The sequence below is a fragment of the Juglans microcarpa x Juglans regia genome, chromosome 4D, assembly GCF_004785595.1.
Source record: "Juglans microcarpa x Juglans regia isolate MS1-56 chromosome 4D, Jm3101_v1.0, whole genome shotgun sequence".
Taxonomy (NCBI): domain Eukaryota; kingdom Viridiplantae; phylum Streptophyta; class Magnoliopsida; order Fagales; family Juglandaceae; genus Juglans; species Juglans microcarpa x Juglans regia.
Window position 1 is genome coordinate 31,962,004 of NC_054600.1, and position 18,679 is coordinate 31,980,682.

The following is an 18,679-nucleotide window of genomic DNA, read 5'->3' on the forward strand; positions in this document are numbered from 1 at the left end:
AATGATATTAGTAAAATTTAATTTTTATTTGAATTATTATATTAGTCTACACCATATACATTATTTAAATTAGAAGATTTAATTTGTAACATTACTTTAAATGTTAATCGATCTATATACACCAACTTGATAATATAATTTTTCTTCTTATATTCATAAGTTTTAACTGATAATTTTTACTGTGATGCTGGAAATTAATATTTATTTATTTAATATCACATCAAACGATGAAATACTAACGATTATTTAACATTTAATATTATGATATTATTTTACAATAGTTATTATGGTGTGACTGATTGAATAAAGCCTTGTTCTTAACTTTTACTTTATATGAATACTGGGTAACATTTTTATTGTCCACATTCTCATTGTCATGGATGTTGGAAGGGAGAGTGGTTTGTAAGAGAGACCCATCAACCAAGAGGACACTGTAAATGAGAACGAAAATGAGATAAAAATTGAGGAGCTAGTTATAACATACCCGTGAAACAGACAAGTACTCTCTAAAATAATTCCAAAATATGCAACTTCTTAGCATAATCTTTCGGAAGTAGGACTAAAAGAATAAACGTCTATGCAAGTAGGAAAATAGGCATTGTCACCAAAAATGGTGGACATGTCCTTGCCATCATTTCACTTCACGCTTTGATGCGAAACTTAGGCGGGCCCGGCCCTGCTGCTGTAATAACTCAGCTTCAGATTACACCGAAATCATACTTTGCTGAGTATTTCGAACATCCTCAAATCAGCAGGCTCTAGCTTTTGCAATGAAGCACCAAAATGGGATTTGGACTCAGCTGAAGTGCTTGGCCAAGGTCCGAAAATGGATAGGGAGAATCTGCCGGCAATTGTTGGTGAGCCGTGAGCCAACTCAAATGTGTACATATTCAATGCGTTGCCTGGTGAGTCAGAGGCCTGTGAGGCTTTGGCGCTGAAACAAGCATTATTTTTTATAGGCAGGTAAGCATTATAATCAAAGTACAAGAAGCTATTATATATTCGTTTGGGTGCTGAACAAATTGAACTTGTTCTTCTAAAATATCAAGAGTCTTGAGCAAATAAGGTTTGCCACATTAAACACGTGCAATAATTGGTTTAAGCTTTAGAATTAAGTGGTGTCTGAAATGGTATGAGAGCCTTGGTTTGAATCTTAGGAACCCATTTGGTTTTCTTTTTTTGGCCCTGCTCTGCAGGGACTCCACCTGTTTATCATTTGGTGGTCAGAGTGAGTTTGTTCGATTTGCTTTGTTGGCTTACTAATAGAGCTTAAACTTCTGAGATGAATGCTCTTTAACAGTAGTACAAGATCCAATGTGTAATAATTTTGTGTAATGTCTAATGGTATTGGGAAAGGTTGTGCCCGTCCAAAAAAAGTAATTATCAGACAGCTCCATTTCTATTCTCTTCGCTATTGAATGCAGTCTATCAGAGCCTAATTATAATGAAGTTACATACCATTGGGGTTCCCTTGTTCATAGAAAGTTCGCAAAAGAGATACTGCTTCTGATGCCATGATTCCTCTAATACATTTGAAACCCTTTCCTTGTGGAATGCCACCGCTGTTGATGAAAGAGAACATAACAGAGTCCATTCACATGAATTGCATTATACATTAACAAAAAGAAAATGTATCCAGAAAAAAAATGAAAATTTATTGAAAACATTCAGGATCGACTGGTATGACCCCAGCCCACCAGCTGATTCTAGATGTTGCTTGGGGGGGGGGGGGGGTGGTTGGTGTGTTAGTCATATGCCACCAAGATCTTTTTATTTGCCACATCAACCATTTTCCACAATCAACTGGAAGAAATAAAGATCTTGCCAAAATTTGTATTTTTAAAAGGACGATCTGAGCTTCTAAGTTTTAGGAACAAAATAAGAATATACATCATATGCGTGTCAACAATTTAAAAAATAAGAGTAAAGTTTGCTAGGGAAAACAAAAATAAATTAAATGAATCAGCAAACATAACCACGAGGCTGGGTTCAGAAATAAACCTTTTAAGCGGCTCAGCGCAACCAAGATGCAAAGACAATATTGATCCACAACCTCCAAACTTGTCGTTTGTGCAGCCATAATATACTTCTTTTACACCTAAAGTGAGTACAAGTTAATTCATTGATCAGATTGTCAAGATTGGTCTGAATACCTCTTTCCATTATTTTCCTTCATTTATATAGAAAAGGGTTACAACCGAGTACTGATTCCAACGCTTAATTGCTGCTGGTCTTACTATACACGTTAACTACTATTTACACGTTAAGTCTATTTACTGTACACGAAGAGTCTATTTACTGTATACGTTATCTATTTATCTACTATACTATCTAGATATAGAAAGCATCTGTAAAAGTATCTCTGTAACATCCTCCCTCAAATTGATGCTGGTGGATCAAGAAGCATCAATTTGTCAACCAAGAACTGATGCCGGTGCCGAGAACGAGCTTTAGTGAATATGTCTACAGTTTGACGTTCAGTGGAAATGTGAGGGAGTGTAATCACATGCTTGTCAAATGATTCACATATAGAATGGCAATCGACTTCGATATGTTTCGTACGCTCATGGACGACAGGATGAGCGGCGATCTGAATAGCACTGGCATTATCAGCGTGAAGAGGAGTGGGATGTAGCTGAGAAAAACCAAGTTCACCCAATTACCCACGAAGCCATGTGATCTCAGAGCATGCGGAAGACATAGCACGATACTCAGACTCAGTAGAGGATTTGGAAACTCTGTCTTACTTCTTACTCTTCCAAGAAATGAGTGCATTGCCTAAGAACATGCACCAGCCAGTAACAGAGTGACGAGTATCTGCACATCCGGCCCAATCAGCATCACTATACCCCACCAACTGTAAGGAAGATTCTTTAGGAAAGAACAACCTGCGTGTAGAGGTGCCCTTCAAATATCGGATAATGCAACGGACAGCGGCTAAATGAAGATGTCGGGGAGCCTGCATAAATTGACTAACTTGCTGTACAGCAAAAGAAATGTCAGGACGAGTAATCGTCAAGTAGTTCAAACTCCCAACAAGCTGCCGAAACAAGGATGGATCTGATAGAAGCTCCCCTTCTTCCTGACGCAGCTTAAGATTTACCTCCAAGGGAGTAACAACAGAGTTACCCGATTGGAGACCATCCAATGAAATAACGTCCTGTGTATATTTGTACTGGTGTAACAACGTACGAGTTGGAGTAAACTGTACCTCAAGGCCAAGAAAATACTTCAGGGGACCAAGATCTTTCATGTGAAAATAGGCCTTGAGATGCTGTTGTAATTGCTTAATTAACTCAGTATCGGAGCCAGTGATCACAATGTCATCAACATATACAAGAAGCAATACGATTCCTGTAGAAGTCTTGCGAAGAAAAAGAGAGGAATCAAACTGACTCTGAGTAAAATGAAAAGCAAGCAGGTTAGAGCGAAATTTGTCAAACCATGTACGCGGAGCCTATTTCTATCCATACAAGGATCGGCGTAGCAGACAAACCTCTGAGGAAGGTGTAGCAAACATGCCGGGAGGTGGGGACATATAGATTTCTTCCTTCAAATCCCCATGTAGAAAAACATTCTTCACATCCATCTGCCGGAGAGACCACCCTTGCGACGTGGCAAGTGCCAAGATAGTTCGCACGGTAGTCATTTTGGCAACAGGTGGAAATGTTTCTTCATAATCAATACCATACTCCTGTCGGTTCCCAAGAACCACAAGACGAGCCTTATATCTGTCCAATGAGCCATCAGCTCGAAACTTGATTGAGTACACCCATTTACAACCAATAGGTTTGACATCAGAGGGACAAATTATAAGATCCCAAGTGTGATTGTCTTGAAGAGCTTGGATTTCCTCTTGCATGGTCTGCTGCCAACACGCTTGGGTGGATGCCTGGGTATAAGAGTGAGGAACAGAAATAGTGTCGAGAGTGGCAGTAAGCGAGATGTGAGAAAAACTATACCTATCTGGTGGATGTGTAACATGGGTGGACTACCGAGGTATAGGAACCGCAGAATCAAATGACGGATTAGTGTCGGGAAGGGGCGTTAAAGAAGGAGGAAGACGTCGATGATACATCATACCTGGTTGAAATCGCTTAATAGAAGAAGACATATCATCAAAAGTAAGAAGAAGAGTAATAGGAGGATCATAAATAACCTGAGACTGAAAGAAATATTGATTTTCAAAGAAAATCACTTTCCGTGAGATTCGGGATTTATTTGCATGAGCATCATAACAAACAAATCATTTCTGAGTAGGACTATATCCCATAAAGGCACATGTGACAGACTGTGCAGCAAGCTTGTGACGCTCAACAGGTGACAGATGAACAAAACAAACACACCCAAATGTATGAAAGGATTGATACTCGAGATATGCCAAATAATCGAAAATATGGAGAATCATAATCTAGAGTAGTAGTAGGCAAACGATTGATCAAATAGACAGCAGTAGATAAAGCTTCTACCCAGAACTTAGAAGGTACAGAAGAATCAATCAATAAAGCACGGACGACATCTAAGAGATGAAGATTTTTACGCTCAGCGACTCCATTTTGTTGAGGAGTATAAGGACAAGAACGCTGGGAAATGATCTCCTTTTGCTGAAGAAAAGTTTGAAAAGAATGAGACATGTACTCTCCCCCTGAGTCGGAGCGTAAAGTTTTGATACAAGTACTGAACTGTGTCTCAACAAGCACAATAAATTTTTGAAAGACAGAAAATACGTCAGCTTTAGAACGGAGAAAATATATCCAAGTGAATCGACTATAATCATCGATAAACGTCACAAAATAACGATACTGACCATGAGAAATAATAGGACTCACACCCCAAACGTCAGTATGCACAATCTCAAAACAGTTAGAAGCACGACTACCATGCGTAGGAAAAGGTAAAATTTTACTTTTACCAAGGCGACAAGTAGCACAATCAAAAGATACAGAAGAAGAAGAAAATGAATCTTTATTGCCCAAAAAACCATGTTTCATAAGATGAGTCAAGACAACAGAATTAGGATGACCTAATTTCTTATGCCAGACTTCATTAGTATTGACAGCAGCCGTACAAGCAAGGGAAACAACATTAGGAATAGAAAACTGTAAGGGAAATAAACGTCCTATTTTAGGCTCCTTCGCGATCATCGTCCCCGACACCTGATCCTGCACAAGACAACCACCACGAGAAAAGTGAACATCACAATTATTATCTACCAATTGTCCAACAGAAATCAAATTGGTAGACAATCCAGGAGAGACAAAAACATCGTGAAATGAAGAGCCCAAATTACCAACAGCAGTAATAGGAAGAGTACTGCCATCAGCGATCTGAATATTTTGCGCGCCTCTATACTTACGAACACCATGGAGACTCGTCATATTACCAGTCATATAATTAGAAGCGCCCGAATCAACAATCCAAGAAGTTGAGTTAGTAACCGTACCTTGCAGGCCTAAAGCCGTAAAAGCAGACACAATCATCTATTGGACCATTACTGGTGTGAGAACAGATGAATCAGAGCTTATAGTAGGCGGCGCAAAAGATGAAGAAGAAGACTCTACAGCAGCCTGAAAAGCTTGGGATTGGCGATTCTAAGGCCGTACTCAACAATCTTTGATGAGATGACCCTCTTTCTTGCAGTAGTTGCAGACTTTCTTAGGACAGTTGCGAGCGATATAACCAAATTCCTTGCAACTGAAACATTGCAACTTGTTCCTCCCTCTCCCTTGTGCTGCATAGGCTACATTCACAGTGTCAGAAAAGACCTTCTCAGAAGTCATACCTATTTGAGTGGATAACCGCTGTTCTTCACGCAACAAATCTCCCAAACAAATATCCAAAGAAGGAATCGGATTACGATTCAAAAAACCAGCTCGAACAGGCTCAAATTCGGGTCGAAGCTTCATTAAAAACTGATCGCGTTGACTCTCAGCATGAACAGCTTGAAGAGCTGCGAGTGCCGTAGTGGGAACCTTAGCATGAACAATGGCAGAATACTCACACCAAAGGTTAATAAAACCAGAATAAAATTGTGCGATAGGCAAATTGCCTTGACTATAAGTACTAATTTCCAATTCTAATTGGAACTTTCGAGCACTATGATCTTGGTGGTAAATACGATAAAGATAATCCCACATAGCCTGAGCCGTAGTAAAACAGCGGAGATTGGTCACAAGGTGAGACTCAATCGTCCCCAATAGCCAAGAGATTACCTTGGCATCCTTGACCTCCCATTGAGCAAATTCTTTTTCATCAGTGGGAACTTTAGCAGAATTATCAATATGATTTGATAATTCTTTTCCTTTCAAAAACATCTTAAACTGAAATTCTCATGTAGGAAAATTCTTTCCAGTAAAGCGAACGATAGTATTTTCAATAAACATGATGAAAAACACTTAGAGAAATATGCTCAAGTAGTCAATCAAATAAGCGGCAAGCCTAACTTAAATTAGGTCCAAATCCAAATGATAAGAGGTCGAAACACATAAACCAGATCACCCGTACGTAGAAAGTCTACGTAATAAGGAGAAGCCCAACCCGTAAATCAAAAAAAAAAAACACGAAGGAAGTGAAGCCCATGTGAAAAACCCACAAAACACAAAAGAAACACAGACCTGCCCAGAGTATTTCTGAAAACAGAGATCACCGAGACCTAGCCAACCTCCACACGGCCACCACACGGAAGGAACCCACCACCACAGAGAGTGTCGTCTACCACATAAATGGTTGACTGCCTCACAGTTGCCCAGAAACTTTCAGACCACCCCAAAGACCTCCACAGAAACTGCTGATACTCACCAAAGGAGACACCCGCACGTCTTCAGCCACCAGAAACTGCCGACAAGCACCAAACTGCACTGCCCAGAACAGGATCACGGCAAACCACCACGCAGAACCTGCCGACAGCCTCAAAGCCACCAAGGTGACGACACCTCAAGTCGAAACTCACCAGACGTGTGAGAAAACACTCACCACAAACTTAGAAACTTACCAACGTACGAAAACAGAGAAGGAAAATAATTCCTACTGTCGCAACTCAGAAACTCTCAAGGATAAAGACCACAGAGAAACGATAATTAGAGTAAAAGCTCTGATACCATGTCAAGATTGGTCTGAATACCTCTTTCCATTGTTTTCCTTCATTTATATAGAAAAGGGTTACAACCGAATACTGATTCCAACGCTTAATTGCTGCTGGTCTTACTATACACGTTAACTGCTATTTACACGTTAAGTCTATTTACTGTACAAGAAGAGTCTATTTACTGTATACGTCATCTATTTATCTACTATACTATCTAGATATAGAAAGCATCTGTAAAAGTATCTCTATAACACAGATTATCCAATTAAACAAATTATCTTGAAGAGGGTAGTAAGAGCATACCAAGAATTGATAAAGCAGCAGCACACATTATGCACGGCTCACAGGTCACATAAAGGTGGCAGTTCGAAAATTTTTTAGCAACCTCCAACTTTGAAAGTCCGTTTTTCTGCCAGTCCTCAAGAAGAACATCAACAGCTTCCATCTCTGCATGTCTTGACGCCTGTACACATACCACAAGTAAATTTTACAGAAGGAACATAAAACCCCACGACGTTAGTCATAAAACAGAAGTCACATCTGAAATTAACATTGAAAAGTGGAAGGCACTTAACTTGTAATATGATTACTGTTATTCCATCTAGAAGTAACAGGCAATGTTTATTCTAGAACATTTGCTTGGAAATCAAAAAAAAATCATTGAAGTACTAGGTGAGGACCAAAGTAAATGGCTCAAAAGCTTTGTCAAGCTAAACGGACTTGCAGAAGTAGGCTGATTCATATAAAAGGGGGAAATTCAGTTTCCACTCTCTAACTGATAATGTTACAATTTTTTTTTTTTTTTTATAAGTAAAAGTAAATATATTGGTAGGAATGAAATAGGCATAGCCCATGTACACAGGAAGTATACAAAAAAACACTTAAATACATTCTAAGATCAAGAGATTAAAGACAAGATGTCATGCGCATTGTTTCCATTAAGGACAATGGCTGAAAACCAAAGTATTAAAGTGTGTATAAAAAAATTATGAAGCTCCGCCATTGTACGCTCCCTATCTTCAAAACACCGCTCGTTTCTTTCTGACCAAATACACCACATGATGCACAACGGAATCATCATCTTCCACACTACTGCCACTTGAGGACAGCCTTGAATCTCCTTCCAACAGGCCAATAAATCTTCCACCCTCAAAGGCATAACCCATGTGACGTCGACTCTTCTAAAGATCTCATCCCACAACACCCTTGTCACCTCACAATGCAATAGTAAGTGGTCCACTGATTCTCCATTCTTTTTACACAAATAGCAACAATCCATCATGGCGCAGCCCCTCTTCCTCAAGTTGTCCATGGTCAATATCTTTCCAAGAGCAGCAATCTATACAAAGAAGGTCACTTTAGAAGGTACACTAGAGCTCCAAATATTCTTCTAAGGGAAATGTACATTAGTTTGTGATGTCAGTATTTTGTAATACGCCCTGACTGTACATTTCCTGCTGCCATTAAACCTCCACTGCATCTTATCCCCATGTGCCGTGGTGTTTTCCATGGAGCATATCAATCTGAAAAAATCTAATACAGTGGGTAATTCCCTATCATGAATATCCCGATTGAAGAGGACATTCCACTGGGGAGGGCCATGAGAAGATACCCGCAAATCCGCCACAGTAGCATCCCCGTTAGTTGCAATACGATAGAGGACTGGAAAAACTATGTTAAGAGCACAATATTCACACCAAACATCATGCCAGAACCTAATTATGGTACCCTCTCCAACCACAAAACGGGTATGGCTTACAAAACTCGACCACCCCTTCATAATAAATTTCCATAAGCCCACACCATAACCCCCCCCCCCCCAATTCACAACCATTTCCCCAATAAGGCTTTATTAAAGATCCTTAAGTTGCACACTCTCAGTCCCCCAATCGAAATTGGGGAACAGACTTTATTCTAATGAACAAAATGGAATTTCTTTTCCTCCCCCACCACCCCCCCCCCCCAACATAAGAAGGTCCGAAATAATTTCTCGATCCTGTTTGCCACCCTTGCAAGCAAAGGGAACAAGGATAAAAATAGTTGGGAAGATTCGTTAAAGTACTCTTAAGTAATATGAGTCAACCCCCTTTCGATAAATACATCTGTTTCCAACCAGCCAATATTTTCTCTATTTTCTCCACAACCCCATCCCAAATGGCTCTAGCCTCAAAAGTCGCCCCCCAACGGGAGGCCCAAATATTTCATAGGCAACGAGGACCTTAACAGTCCAAGAGGCTCGCCAAGCTACTAATACTAGGCAATACACCCACCACAACCATTTCAGATTTACTCAGATTCACCTTAAACCCCGACACGGCTTCAAAACATAATAAAAGTGCTCGTAGAGTTAGAATCTAGCCATAATCCGCTTCACAAAAAAGTAAAGTATCATTTGCAAACAAGAGGTGTGAAATTATGCTAGAGCCATTATTACCATTGCCTACAGAAAATCCTGATAGAAGACCGCCTCCAACCGCCGCCTTTACCCTCCGGCCAAGTGCCTCCATAACTATAACAAAGAGAAGAGGAGACAGTGGATCCCCTTGCCTCAATCCACGAGAACTGTTAAAAAACCAATAGGGGTGTCATTCACTAGCACCGAGAAACAAGCGGTGGAAACACAATGTTGAATTCATGAAATCCACCTATCACCAAAGCCACACCTCCCGAGCAAGTATATAAGAAAATCTCAATTCACATGATCATACGCATTTTCCAAGTCAAGCTTGCATAGAATACCAAGAACTCCCTCCCGCAATCTATGATCCAAGCACTCATTGGCTATAAGAACCGAGTCTAGGATTTGTCTCCCTCGAACAAACGCATTTTGAGGCTTAGAAATAATATGTTCCAATACCAGGCTTAGATGGTTAGCAAGGACCTTCGCAATGATCTTGTATACTCCACTCACAAGGCTTATGGGACGAAACTCCTCAACTATCGTAGCCCCGGGTTTCTTTGGAATAAGAGCAATAAATGTAGCATTGAGACACTTTTCAAACTTTTTGAATGAGTGGAACTCCCCAAAAACCTGCAATACATCACATTTTATAATATCCCAAACAGGCTTGAAAAAACCCCATCGAAAAGCCATCCGAGCCCCGTGCTTTGTCCTTGGCAATGCAAAGAATGACCTTATAAATTCCATCTCCGTCAAAAGGTCTTTCCAGCCAACTCGCACTCTGTGAATCAATAGACTCAAACAACAGGTTATCAAGCTTCGGCCTCCAACAGGCCAGTTCCGTGAGGAGGTTCTTGTAGTAATGCACAATATGGTTTTCTAATTCAGAGGGGGAAGTAAGCACTTGAGTACCTGAATGAAGTGTCTCAATGGCATTGTTGCACTTATGTAAATTAGCCACTTTCTGAAAGAAATTTGTACATAATGTTACACATTACACACCAAACTACCAACATTAACTCATTGCACCCTCCAACTACCAAAAACTGACAAATAGCACATCCATCCAATTTTGGCCGTTAAGATATAGTACAGTGTTGACAGTTGGATCCTAACAAAGGGTGAACATTTCAACTTTTTGGTTGTTTGACAGTGCAATGTGCTAAACGTTAGTAGTTTGGTTATTGTTTGTGCAAGGGAAGTGAGGAATCCGTGGATAACCTATTACTCCATGGTGAGGTATTTAGCTTCTAGGATTTTCTTTGGTAGACCACTTGAAGGAACAACTTGCTATAACCATACGCAAGAAAAAAAAAAATCAAAAGAGTGGGATTCAAAGATCATATGCAAGAAAAATTAGTCAATCAAATTATTAAAAAAAAATAGTTGATCCAACACATGCAACCCTACTATAACCATATGCAAGTAAAACCTATCAAAATTCTACAAAAACATACAAGAGAATGAGGATATCAAACAGAAAAAATAAAAATAAAAATAAAAATAAAAAAAGATCGTAGGAGCTCCAAAAGATGAAATTAAGCATACAGTACACGGGAAAATAGGAAAGGAAAAAAGAAAGGATTTGATCTTACATTTCGTGTCTCAGTAGTTCGATTTCTTCCTGAGGCAATGACCTTTCCATCTTCAACAATCACACACCTGGCCATCATATGCGAAATAATCAGAAAATCATACTCTATATATTAAGCAAATTCTTCAGAAACAAAAAGAAAAAAAAAAAAAAGTGCCTGCACTAAAAATATAAACAACTACCTGTGTACTTGGGCTATGCCTAATTATGAGGATCAATATATTTTCTTACTTATCAAAAAAAATAAACAACTTCAGGACACAAAAAGAAATCAAAAGCTGATATTGGACATTTTTATGTGAGGATTGGATGTTGAACATTAATATGTTTATTTTCTCCTTGGTAGATACTTTGGTAACATTGTAAATTCTACTGCTTAAAAAAATAATTCATGGCGTGAAGTTTATCATACAACCCGTCACACAAACAAACAGCAAGGATGTTCAAACTTGGACTGTCAAAACACAAAAATTATAACATGCCTATGAAAAATGCGCAGCGTAGCATGATAAGAAATAACAAATGAGACCGAAAAACAGCTTACCCAACAGGCACTTCAAGGCTGTCCAAAGCAAGTTTTGCCTGCCACGTGAGAAGGCATGAATAAGCAGTAGACAAACAAGTACAATTTTAGAAGGCAAAATAATAGTTAAAGCAACTAAAGACAATACTAGAAAATTAAAGCATACGAAGTAACAGAATAAATATGATGCTTTGAGTTTCTTTCATCTAATACAGCCAATCCCCCAGCATAGCAGGAGCAAGTGATGGCACCTACAGAGTGAAACCCCAACTACGAATAACCCCGCGTAATAGACACACCAGACTCAGGCCCTATGAGCGCATTCTCACATTTACCGCTACATCCCATTCGCTGATATGGCCTTCCAGTGACCATATACACTAAAACTTAAAATGAGGCGAACTTGATCTTCCTTGACTACACCACTTATCATTTTTGCAAAGCCTTGGTATCTTATTTAGTTTGTCTCCTAGGAGTTTGTCCAAACTGGACCTTGAAGGGAGTGATACCCCAAGACCAAGGCCTTCACCACTTGGGCCAACCCCTTGGGGTTCCCAGCATCTTTACCTTAATGAAAGTCGACAACCACAAAACCAAGTAATTGCCCAATAAATCTCATTGTAAAGAATCACACAATAAATCAGAAGATAATTGGGCTCATAGCATATTACGTAATGTTGCAAATGAGCCAAGCTGCTCAAGAACAACTTAGGCTTAGCTCAATAAATAAATCAACGGTGCCTGCTTATCAAACTAATTGGCTGAGCTAGCCAACCTTGAGTGGTTTTAGGCTCAGTTTATAAACATAGCAACCCTGAAAATAAGATATTTCACTTTTTCAAGCTCGCAAGAAACTCAACAATGGAAGTAAAAATAAATTACATGATATATAAGTCATTTGTTGGAGAAGTAATATATCTTTCTTCTCGGTGTATTCAATTAAATTCGAAGTCTTGAAAACAAATCCAATGAGTCTGAACATAAATGGGAAAGCCTCTGCATTACCTGTTCCAACGCATGCTCCATGAATGCAAGAGTATCAGGAGAGAAATCTTCCCCAGGAGATTCCATCTGACCCAAAAACTACAAAGTGGTGAATACTAGAACATGGATGCAGTTGACTATAATAACGAAAAAAAGTGCAATATGCACCTGGGACGACGAGCCCGTAAAACAGGTTTCTAATGCGAAATCAGATAAAAGAAATTACCAATTGTAGAGTACAAAATTTCACATATGGCTATGATGGAAAATCCCAGGCGAAAACGGAAACTAAATCCACATCCACTAGAAATTTTTCTTGCGCATGTACATTGTACATCGAAATATTGGCATCTGTAAAAACATGATAGATCCCTTTAGTCCAAGAAAAAGATTTCCACAAATATTTCTTCGGGAAATAATGCTAAAGGAATATTAAGATTTTTGAGGTACGGAAAATAAATATTTCCGAAAATGTGTTGTTAGCAAACAAGCACATCATACAATAGATCCATAAATTTTCTCCACTGTTTTCACGAATCAGGTGCCAAAATCGAAATAAGAAAAAACCACATCAAGAAACTACGGGGGGAAGAGCTTTGAAACAATTTCTAGGAAATTCCTCAATCAGGCTGCAACGAACAACATAATTAAACGGAGAATCAACACGCACACGTTGATCAAAAGAGAGAAAGAGGAAGATGATCAGAAGACAATCGGATATTCACAATGAAGAAATTATCTACTGAAGAGAGGGGGAGTGGGGATCGAAGGAATTTGGTCAAGCTCTACAACTACCGAAATGGATCTGCAAAGGATCAGATTTGCCAAAGAGTAATGGAAAGAGACAGAAAATCTAAACTAAATCTTAAGCCTAGGGTTTAGGCTTTCGACAGTAGTACAGCTGTTCGTAGCTCTAGCAGATCAATTTTCCGGCAAATAAGAACACATAACAGTTACGTGATGTATCACGGAGTTGGATAACTTGGATGACATGAGTGTCTGTGTGAATACTGTCACTCGCCATCACTGCTCGTGCCATTTTACTTTTGAGTAAACCTCTTTAAACCTCTTTTCTTCGAATCTTTTTTTATAAAGACTAATGTTAGATACAATCCTAGGGTGTGTAAACCTACTTTTTTCGTGTGGGTTCCAGATTTACCCATTCTTTTCAAAAAGAGTGTGCGACTTCCACATCCTAGGACTGCAAATATCATTTCTCTTTTCTAAAAAGTTTTGAATAATCATTTATTATTCAACCCCTTTTTGCTGATTAATCAATTATTTGTTTTTACATTTACAATTTGAAATATCAAGATTAAATATCATTTCATCAACTATCAAATACAAATAAATAATACAAATCCAATTATAGTAGTCAAGAAAAATAGATGAAGTGACAAATGTTAATAATAAGGTACTAACAGATGGTGTATGATTCAATTTTTCAATATTTAAAAGATACAATATGTCAATTGTAATCATTTGAAATGCAAAATATAAAATACTGAAACGTGCAAAATATATTTACCCCAAAATGTATACACTTTAAGGTGTTTTACAAGGTCTTTGCTTAAAGTTATTTCTTTCATATAAAAGGCTTGATCATCTTGTTTATTCAATGATCACTCCAAGATTCTACACTTTAGCAGACTGAAGGAGAGGGTGACAATTGGAATAATAGATTTTGATAGCTTGAGATGAATATATATATATATATATATATATAAATTAACTGGATAATGAAAAATGTATTTTAACATTTAGAAACCCGACATTTTAATTGAGAATTTGTCTTCCTAAACTTCTTTATTATTAAGGAAAATAATAAAAACACATCAATTTTACACACTACTTTCACAATCCAATTTTAAATGGAAGGAATTGCTATAAAAAATAGTTATAAGAGTATCATTGCTTTACAAAAATATCTCTTATTCAAAACATAATTGTAACAGAATTGTGACTCCACCGACTACCATTACTCTCATAGTCAATCCTTTCGTTTTGCATGTATTAAGGCTTTACCATGCGTTGTTTGTCACTACTCTAATATCTAACACTATAGTTGTAACGTCTTGTACCTGGAGGGTTAGGGAGTGAGTTCCTATCACTTCAAATCAAATTTCCAACCCTACAAGTACAGACTCCAAACGATAAAGGGAGAGACTCTAACATGTAAAACTCATTTATTCCAAAAATACACGTTGCTTCACAGAGACGTAAATGAACTCCTCCAACATATAAAATAAAAGAAAATTCCACAAAGTCTCAACTAATGCATCATTATCTCAAAATACTATTCCAAACTAAAGTAACTAATTTCCTGAATAAAATCCTCCAGCAGACTCTTGTAGCCTTTGGCACTTATTCCAATCTGATAACCTACTTGTGCCTATTAGGCACTTATTCCTCTAACTCAACTAATCACGCTTGTGCTTCCTATTTCTGATCCTGAGCTTAAACCTCAAGTCATCTGAAAAATAATTTGAGAGAATTTTGCTAGAGAAAATAATTTTAGAGACAACTCAACTAAAATAATCTGAAAAATAACTAGCAAAATTCTCTCAAACATCACAACATCTTGATAGAGAGAAAACCCTACAGAGAGAGAAAACACTAAGGCACCCAAACCCGCCGCCACCCTTCACCCACCCAAGACCGGCGAGTGACACCTCACCACCGTCACATGCAAGGCCGAAGGCCCTGGCGACTTCGCTGAGGGTCATCCGGCATAGGTCCTCCCTCCAGCGACCTGGACTTTCGCAAGATTCTCTCTGTCTTTCTTGGAGGCGACATTGACCGTTGAACCTGTGCCTCCACCACCGCCACAGACCAGACTGACGGGCTCCGGCGACCGGGATTTTGATTTGCATTTTATTTTCATTGACGTAGATCTGATGTGGTACCTATTCTAATCTGCTTTTTATTTTCATATAACATCTTTTTCCTTGAGATGACGAAGCGAGATGATCTTGTGATTTGGGATCAGACGATGGATGACAATACGTGTCGTGGATTCGTCTCAAATGGAAGGTGAGAGGTGGTTGAAGGGGGAATCAAAAACATTCGTTTTTATGAAAGAGGGAGGAAATAGTTTTTGCATCTCGTAAAAGGATGACTAAGTTCATGTGTCTAGGTGGGACGACAGCTTCATGGGTGGCTAAGGAGATAGAGGATTGTTTAGAACTCATCTGTTATGAAGAATTCTTCAGGGTGCTAAGGACGGGTAATGGAGTTCCCAACATTCAACACCATATTAACGCAAGGGGCAGCTTTCTGCAACTCTCAAATTCCGGAATGAAAGGAGGAAAGGTTTGTTGGTGATTTCGGAAGGTGCAAATGGCATTGGATGAAAAGATTTCTGCAATCCATTCGAACCGTTACTGGGTCCAAAGCAGCTATTCTGAAGCATGCAAACAAAGGGGAGTTTGTTAAAGACAGTGGAAAGGCCTTCCTCGATCAAAGGTGCCTCGTACGCTTCAATGTTGAGGTCACTAGCGACTAGTCCGGCCAATAGCTCCACGGCAAAAGGAGATGGTAAGGCACTTGCAGGAGACAAAGGTTGTCAGGTGACACTAGGAGAAGTAGAGGGGGTCTTGTGGGCTGTCAAAACTCAATTGACTAAAGTTATGGAGTGTGTGAGTGATATCATGATTAAAGTGGATAAGGGGCTGGACCTAGTCTTGGGTTTGGGTGGTGGGTCAAAAACGAACTTGTTGGGGGACGGGGGGGTAGATCTGAAGGCCTCAAGTGCGCCGGCAAAGGGCGTTTCGACGCCGTCACAGATAGGGTCTGACAAAGTGGCACAAAAAGAATTGTCAGGGGGCGGAGCACATACAAGCAATGTCCTTGTCGATGGAGGGGAGGAACCATTAATGGTGACAATAACCATATAGCAGTTGAGGAGATTCTGGATTTTAATGCAGGATATGGTGGGGAGGAAATTATGAGTTTATCGTTGGTGCCTTGTGAGGAGGAATGTCTAGGGTCGGGAGTGCAGTTGGATACTATGTCTGGGATAATGTTGTTCCCCTGATTTCTCTTCCTCCGATAAACAATATAGCGGATTCAACCTCGGATTGGGTTCTACATAAGGTTAACGAGATTCAGCATATAATGAGACTTTCACATGGAGGATGTGAAGACCAATTTAAAGCACTATTCACTGCGATTGAAGCGAACCGCTGACTTGAAACCAAATCAAGTTTTAAAAAAAGCAGGGAGTTAAAGCGTCTTTCTTAGACAATCAACTACGACGTTAAAGGTGGTAGCTCAAGTCGAGGGAAGACTAAAAGGAGGGCATTATGAAGACGTTCTCGTAGAGGGAGTTTCGGGTGGAGTATTAAGCAACGTTTGAATGTTGAGCTGAACTCAGTTCTTTATGAATGGTAGTGAGTTGAGTAGTAGAGGGAGTTATGTGGAGTCCATCTAAACTGAGTTTAAAGTATATTTGGATATTAAGATGAATTTAGTACTTTTTATAAGAAGTTGAAAAAGGTTATGGGTTCCACATATAAATATGTGTTAAGTTGAAAAAAGTTGTGAGTCTCACGTGTAAGAAGGTTTTGAGTTGAGATGAGTTTAGTAATTTAAGAATCGGGTGTTTGGATGTTAGACTCAGCTTAAAATTAGACTGAACTTAACTGAATCTTGTAACCAAACGCAATCTTAATCTTAAGGGAAACAAGGGGTTGGGGTTCGGGTTGAGGAGGTGTGTTCTATTCGGAATTAGTGTATTTTTGGTAATTTTTCTTTTGGATCATTAGGAGCTCTCTAGTATGAGCTAAGTGTTTTCTTGTATATGTCCAGTATACTTCGTTACTCTTATTGATATATATAATATTTTTACTTATAAAAAAAAATTAAATCCATAAAAATAGTCCATCATGGTGCCTTGGTTTTATAACGGCCCAAGCACACCTTCCAAAAACACTACTCCACCAATAGATTAGCCCAAACTGCTTGGATTCACTACAATCCCATTCCAACATGCATCATGTTTACATTCGTACTCCCGACACATCAAAAAAGAAAATCACATCTTCCAATATCAACCAAGCCATGAAACTATTCAACCCACAATTCCAACATCCAACATAGACAACCCATATCTTCCAGTAACACCAAGCAATCAGTTACGAAAACTAAGGGTGATAGCGTACTTACTCAACTCGGAGTGGCGGTCAATCAGATTTGAGAGCGTGGCAGCGTTGTCTATTGACGTTTTGATGCTCTTGGTGGCGTGGGGCGGCACGCTGGCTACGGTGACCTTTGTCGGTCACCGCGGTCAGCCTAACACAGACACAGTGAGACACGGACAGAGAGAGAAAATGGGAGCACGAGAGAGATACGGATGGAGGACTTACCGACGTGACGTGGCGTGGCGTTACAATCGGCGACTGGAAAGACAGGTGGCGGCGCTGGACGTTCCACAGCGAGAGAAGGTGCGGAGGAGAGAAAGAAAAGAGAGTGTTGGGCTGGGGAAACAAGGGCTTGGTGCGGCGGAGCTTCACGGTGTCGGCTATCGGAACTGTAGATGGCGGCACTGCACGAACCGAGACGGACGGCGTGGAGCAGGGCGCGGCGGCGAGCGGTATTCACAGAGAAGAGAGGGAACGACTGAGAGAGAGAGAGAGAGAGAGAGAGACAGGAGAGGAAGGCATGGGAGGAGGTAAGGGCTTTAGGGTGTAAGCCTAAAACGACATCGGCTTGAATCCTCCACTTTTTTCTTTTTCTTTTTTATTTTCTTCCTGGACGGACTGGGTTTAAAATTTTGGACTTACGTAGGTCTAATATGGGCCGGGTTATTACAGTAGAATTGTTTTTTTTTTTTAAATAATACTACTTATCATCTCAATTTTCATTATCTTTTTATTATTCTATAATGTAATATTAGGTGATTAAAAATTATTTATTAGATTTTACTTATAAATTTATTATTTAATGTCCCATCATAAAATGATGAGAAGATAATTTTTTATTTTTTATTTTTATTTTTAGAGTTGGACATATATGTAATTACGGTAGCATACATGAACAGTAAATTATTATCGTTTGGGCTGATAGGACAGGATATTAGCAACAAGTACCGGG

The 18,679-nt window shown here is 39.2% G+C and overlaps 1 protein-coding gene across 8 annotated transcripts; it reads right to left on the minus strand.

The window, feature by feature from the left end:
* Nucleotides 1-450: 450 nt before the first annotated feature.
* Nucleotides 451-17,879, minus strand: LOC121261081 (tRNA-specific adenosine deaminase TAD2). 8 transcript variants are annotated; one of them, XM_041163247.1, is made up of 9 exons: nucleotides 17,753-17,879; nucleotides 13,326-13,391; nucleotides 12,608-12,673; nucleotides 11,624-11,661; nucleotides 11,081-11,147; nucleotides 7,388-7,547; nucleotides 2,002-2,098; nucleotides 1,459-1,562; nucleotides 485-934 (listed from the first exon to the last, which is right to left on the minus strand). In XM_041163247.1, the coding sequence occupies exons 3-9, from the start codon at nucleotides 12,671-12,673 to the stop codon at nucleotides 891-893; spliced, it is 576 nt and encodes a 191-aa protein (XP_041019181.1). In that variant the 5' UTR covers nucleotides 13,326-13,391; nucleotides 17,753-17,879; the 3' UTR covers nucleotides 485-890. The 8 variants fall into 8 exon arrangements, with proteins under 8 accessions (XP_041019180.1, XP_041019181.1, XP_041019186.1 ...); XM_041163252.1 differs by having other exon boundaries at nucleotides 11,081-11,184; XM_041163245.1 differs by having other exon boundaries at nucleotides 12,608-12,685.
* Between the last annotated feature and the right edge of the window lie 800 nt (nucleotides 17,880-18,679).